General features: G+C 39.1%; 1 protein-coding gene across 1 annotated transcript; it reads left to right on the forward strand.

Moving 5' to 3' along the window:
• On the forward strand, positions 1-4,129 carry LOC111328116 (extracellular calcium-sensing receptor). The gene has a single exon (XM_022932493.2). It carries the CDS (start codon positions 203-205, stop codon positions 2,720-2,722), a length of 2,520 nt encoding a protein of 839 aa, XP_022788228.2. The 5' UTR covers positions 1-202; the 3' UTR covers positions 2,723-4,129.
• The last annotated feature ends 2,267 nt before the right edge of the window (positions 4,130-6,396 follow it).

The raw sequence follows: 6,396 nt of genomic DNA on the forward strand, positions 1-6,396 counted from the left end.
ATAAACACACAAGTGGATATTGTACTGTCAGAAAAAAAGACTTAAGTTTGAGGTGATGTTCAACACGAATACTTTGCCTATGCGAGGTGATTTCATAATTCATTGATCAATAGCATAGGCGCAAAATAATCCTAAGCGTAAACACTCAATATCTATGCTTGGCGTTTGCTAACAAGGAGAAGGAGAGGAGAGGCATATTGCCATGAGCTCCTCGCTTTACCAGGTGTTAATTTTTTTCTTCTTTTATACTGCCGCTCGTGCTCCTTACAGAGAAGGTGATATTATGTTAGGCGGACTTTTCAATGTACACCAGCAGCCAGAAAATCCAGGGGACCAATGTGGTGAGATAAATTTAAGAGGACTTGGTCGCACGCAGGCCATGATCTTTGCCATCGAACGAATAAACAATAGCACAAGTCTTCTTTCAAACTTTTCCCTGGGGTATGACATAAGGGACTATTGCGAAAACGTCTCAAAAGCTGCAGAACTCGTTTACAAACTTCTAACCGTCGATTCTTGCGTCAAGTTCAAACAAAGTAACACCGGAAAGAATGCAATTATTTCCTTGGTAGGCCCAGATGAATCTCGCACAGCAATGGTCATCGGTGGATTTCTCCAGATGCTCAATTTTTCGAGCATAAGCGGAACAACAAGTAGTCCTGAACTTAGTTCACCTACCTTTAACCATTTACATCGAACAGCGCCTTCGGATACTTTTCTTGCAACTGCGATGGTTGACTTGGTTACACATTTCAACTGGAGCTATATTGCCATCGTTGGACTAGATGATTCGTATGGACGAAATGGAGTATGGGCAGTGGTTAGCGAAAGTACGTCAAGAAAAGATTCGTTCTGTATTGCTCTGACGGAATTTATACGGCTAGAAAGTCTGAATCTCAGTAGTTTCAATATAGTTAAAAAGCTAAAACAGATGCAAAATATCAAAGTTGTGATCTTATGGTTATACGAGTATTTCCAAAGGAACTTTTTCGCAGAGGTACATAGGCAAAACCTAACTGGACGTGTATGGATTTTAAGTGCAGATTTTTTACGATACAAATATCAAAGAAAGGATATCCTCGAGAGTTCCATAGCGTTTCAATACCACAATTTTGGCAACTTTGGATTCAAAGAACATTTAAAGGATATTTTGGTCAAGCAGCGCAACAACAAAAGTTTTTCTGAGTGGAGCGATGGTGCCAACGAAATATGGCATACTTTGGCGAGCAAGAAGTGCTTTAACGGCCAAATTGAACAGTGCTCAGAAGACTTGATTGAAGAAATCTATAGCTCCTACACTCCACATACAATCGACGCTGTATATGCCCTGGCTCATGCAATAAATATATCAACTCGTGACTTTAGCAGGAACAATTTTAACACCAATCGCGATAAATCGCCTGCAGTGAATGATTTTGACTTGCAGAAGCTCCTTCGAAGAGTCAATTTTGACGGACTAACAGGGAAAATCAAATTCGATCGATTTGGTGACAGAGGCTCAGCGCATTATGACATTGTCATCTTTAAAGAAGTACACAAGGAAAATGAGAAAAGCGTTAAAAAGGTACTGGTAGGAGAATGGGAAAGCTCTATTGAAAATAAAACGGCGTTGATTTTTCACGAAGACCTGCATTGGAACACTCCATCTGGTCGCCCTCCAATATCTGAATGTTCGGAACTGTGTCCTCCCGGAACAAGGCAATCTGCTACGTCACCTTGTTGTTGGCAGTGCTTTCCGTGTCTTGGTGGAACCATCAGTCCATCCGCTGGTTCTAAAACTTGCACAGAATGCCCCAATGGAACAATGTCGAACCAGGCTAAAACAGAGTGCGTCGCTTTACCTTCCGCCAACATAAATTATGATACTGCAAGTGGAATTTTAATTCTTGCGTTTGCCGCGCTCGGTGTAGTCGTTACAATACTTTGTCTTTTTGCCCTATCGAGATTCTGGAATAGCCCCATCATCAAGGCTTCCAATCGAGAACTAAGTCTTGTTCTTTTACTAACAATTCTGTCATTGTTATCTGTGGCAGTCATTAATGTCTTTAAACCCACAGATGCAATTTGTAAAGTCATTTACCCGTTACGTTACCTTACCTATAGCCTCTGTCTCTCTGTGGTATTGGTTAAGGTGTTGCTTATTTCCAGTGCTTTCCAGGCTCCCATCGTGGACAGTTTGATAATCAATTCTCTTCCCAAAAAAGCACAAGTTGCGATTGTTATAGCTTTCCTAGTCCCATTATTGGCTGTGTTGCTACCATGGTTGCTTCTGGATCCACCCTACAACATGCAACATATCAATCCGAAACGTTACACCTTTAACGAGTGCAAGACATACTCCAGTTTGGTTGGTAAGTCTCTATTTTTGACAACATGTCTTTATGTCCTCGTCCAAATGCTTCTGTCTTCGTTCTGCGCCTTTAAGGTTAGGAAAATTCCTGAAAATTTTAGCGAGGCCAAACGAATCGCTTTTTCTATGTACATATTCTTTATCTCTTTGCTCTTTTATCACCCGGTAGAGTTTTCGATTGATGGATGGTATGTAACTGTTGTGGATTGTGTAACAACACTATTGAGTGCGTATGGTTTCCTTTGTTGCATATTTTTGCCCAAAATAGGCATTCTACTTTTCAGGCCAGAGGTGAATGATTTGAGTCATTTAAGAGCAGAAGTCACCCAGTTTTCGTTTGGATCAAGCGGCGTGCGCGTTAACTCTGGATAGCTCCAACCAGACAGTGGAATCGTATTCATACAATCTGGAACACATTTAGCTAGAACGTTCACGAAGCCACTCTCAATGAGGGATTTCCAAATAAAATCGAAAATGAACTGTAGCTCGCTACAAAACCCTCCTCCCCCTCAATAGGCAACAATTGACTCACATTTTGTGTGTCGTACCTTCTGTTTCTTGACGCTATCTAACCAACAATTTTTTTCGGAAATCTCCACTGAATGCCCCAGTTGAACAATTTCCAATCAGGTTCAGACGGAGTGCGATAAAGTTTGTCACCTTACCTTCCGTTAACATACGTTATGTTGATTCGTAAGTTTGGGTGAAGTTCTTAAACGGTTTTGGAGTCAATTGAGTTGTTCATTCCTTAAGGTATCAGTTGATGGTTCGCGCATTACTGTTTTGCCATTTGATATCCATTTGGTGTTGTCAGTGTTTCCTCTCTTTCCCTACTTCCAATATCTTCATTTAATCCTCTCACATCCTAGCTATGGCTCATGGATATAACCATACCTTTGACCGCCTCGATGTTTTCGATTTTCGATGCCTTGCACATTTCTCATTGTAATGGTAGCCTACTCGTAATCTCGTGTATATTGTACTAAACCTTGCAGTTCATAATACAGTGAAAGGTTCTACTTTGACATTGTGCGCCCCAATCGAGTAGAAATAAGGGCTGAAAATTCCCTTGAGAAAAACAAAAAACACATGAAGTGAAGCTTTATAGGGTGCCGAAGCGGAAAAAATTTCCTTTGTTAATTAGTAATAGTAATAGTAATCAAAGTTTAATGTCTTCACGTGGGGCATGGCTACCCATATTGCCCGAGCCAGAGGCTCATGTATGAAACGCAAGACAACAACCCACCCATCCCACCCCAGGGGAGGACATCCATCACACAGTAATCTCATGTGTGGGAAATTAACGTCTCCTACCCCTAACCCTGCAGGAGACGGGACCTCCATTTATTCGTCCCTATCCGAGAAAAATAGAATATCTAAACCATTTCTTGATTTATAGAAAGGCAGTATATTCTTCTCAATTATTTTAATACCTTGAGTGTTGGTCCGGCCGGGGCTCGAACTCTCGACCTCCCTCACAACAGTCGAGCGCTCTATCCATTGAGCTAACCGGGAGGTGGGTACCTTTTCCTTTACGTTGATACGTATGTCCTAAGAATATAGGCTCTTATTAGTCTGCAGATTGTTCTTAACTTGCAAAAGTACGTTCGAATTGGTATGATGAGTATTAGCAATTTTAAATTTAATGCCGAGTGCAGTGTATATGTGCTAACCAAAAGGATCATTACATTGTATTTAAGGAAATAAGTTCTATTAAGTGAGCAAATTACATGTATTCTCTTTTGAAAAAAAAAAAAATACATTGTAATGTCAAAAATACGTTCCAATTCGTCTTCTGTTTATTCGCATGTAAGATATTTTCATGCTGTGTACAATGAATGTGGGCTGATTACCGTGCAAATTTTTTTATAGACACAGCTCTTCTGGCAAAGCTTTCGTGGATGTCGTGAAAGTTGAATTAAGCGGTCTTTGAGCGCCAAATGTCCTTCATTCTTTTAAAGCCCTTTCCGAGTGGGGAGGGGGAACAGGGGACGATAGCCTGCGGGAGAACAAGGGGCGAGAAGTGGGATCTCCAAGAAGGCAGAGAGCGGAAGAAAAAACTGAACATTAGTCCATCGAAGGTCTGGTTTATGCAATATCGCTGATTAAAATTTGACCTGACAGCATCGTATCAGTGTAAAAATGTATGTACAACTTTTAAACCTCTCTGCTGAGGTTTAAAAAGATTTGAACTTTTCGAACAAATCTAAATAGGTTTACAAACGAGATAATAAGCTGAAAAACTACTATCAATCATTATCCAATTATGGTCTGTAGAGTACAAATAACGTGTGAGACGAGTACAAATATCACGCCCAAGGGAAATGTTTGAAAGACTTGTGTTATTGTTTATTTGTTCGATGGCAAAGATCATGGCCTGCATGTGACCAAGTCCTCTTAAATATATCTCACCACATTGGCTCCCTAGTCGTTCTGGCTGCTGGTGTACATTGAAAAGTCTGCCTAGCATATCACCTTCTCTGTAAGGAGTACAAGCAGCAACATAAAAGAAGAAAAAACTAACACCTGGTAAAGTGAGGAGCTCACGGCAATACGCCTCCTCTCTAAGTTCCTTGTTAGCAAACGCAAAGCATAGACATTAAAGCGTTTACACTCGGGCTTATTTTGCACCAATGGTATTGATCAATGAATTCGGAATTCACCACGCATAGGTGGAGTAATCGTTTTGAACATCACTTCAAATTTAAGTCTTTTTTTCTGGCAGCACAACATCTCCTTGTGTGTTTATGAACTCGATGAATATTTCGAAATAAAATGATCGTTTTATCATTTAAACTACTCATTAATATGTTACAAGTTAGTGACATTCGAAATGATTTTCCTGTGTAGGACACGAATTTACTCATTTCGAGAACATTTTCGGAAAAGTAATGTGTGCATAAAGACAAAATAAGGCACGGAGGAACGAAATAATAGGTCAATTAGGTTCATCCATTCCTAGAAAGAACCAAGTATTCAAGTCAGGTCTTCAATTTCATGATATGACTGCGCAGAGCTTCAAATAATCAAACAATGCAAGCAAAAGTACAAATACAAAAAACAAGAAACAAAAAAGGAACCAAAAAGCCAAAACCAAACAAACCAACATAATACAAAACTAAATAAAAGAACCAACATTCAAAAACCAAAAGGCAGAATACAGGTTTACAGCAATCAACCGACCTAATTTTTAACAACAATACCGAACTAAACCACAAATGTGAACCACACATGGAAACAGGAATTTTTTTTAAAAAAATTATGTACTCCGATGAGAATAATTTTTGTTCATTTGCATTTTTATAAAATACTACACTATTCAGGTTACAAAATGATCATGAAAGTTATGAAAATAATATACTACATATCAATGATTACGAATGTGGTAAAAAAGTATTCGTTGAGAACGGATTAAAGCAACAACGGCAATTCTCTGAAAATCCAACTGCTGATATTTCCATATGGATGTAAAAGATCGTGAAAACACGAATAAATTTTCCATTAAAAAAAAAAAAAAACAGATAGAGTCAGTGTCAGTATCCAGTATCCATCAGACTGCTCGCCTATACATATCTTGTTCTTTCCGGCCCACTTTTACCAAGATCAACGTAATGATTCAGCAACCGCCCACTTATATACCCATTTCATTGTTGTAACGCAATCCTCCCCAAAAAAACCGCCACCTAGCCAGAATTAAACCAAGGATAAAAAACAAAACACTCGATTGAAATTTTAGTCCTATTTCAGGCACGTCAATATCTACTCAAGTGTTTATGAACTTAATGAGTAGTTTAAGAATGGTACGATCTAATGACCACATGCCAATTCTTGACGGAACAAACACCCACTTGACCGTTCGAAGCAAGAATTATCTGGAATTCCTGCGCGACGAAAAACATATTTCTAGTAAATGACAATTGTATGTGTTTTAGCATGTTCCAGTGTAGGAGAGAAAGCTAATTCCAAAAACGTTGTCGGGAACGTGGTGAATGCATGAAAAAAAATAAGAGTAATAATCATAATAATAAAAACACGGAAGAGCCAAA

The sequence above is a fragment of the Stylophora pistillata genome, chromosome 2 (genome assembly GCF_964205215.1).
Source record: "Stylophora pistillata chromosome 2, jaStyPist1.2, whole genome shotgun sequence".
Taxonomy (NCBI): Eukaryota; Metazoa; Cnidaria; class Anthozoa; order Scleractinia; family Pocilloporidae; genus Stylophora; species Stylophora pistillata.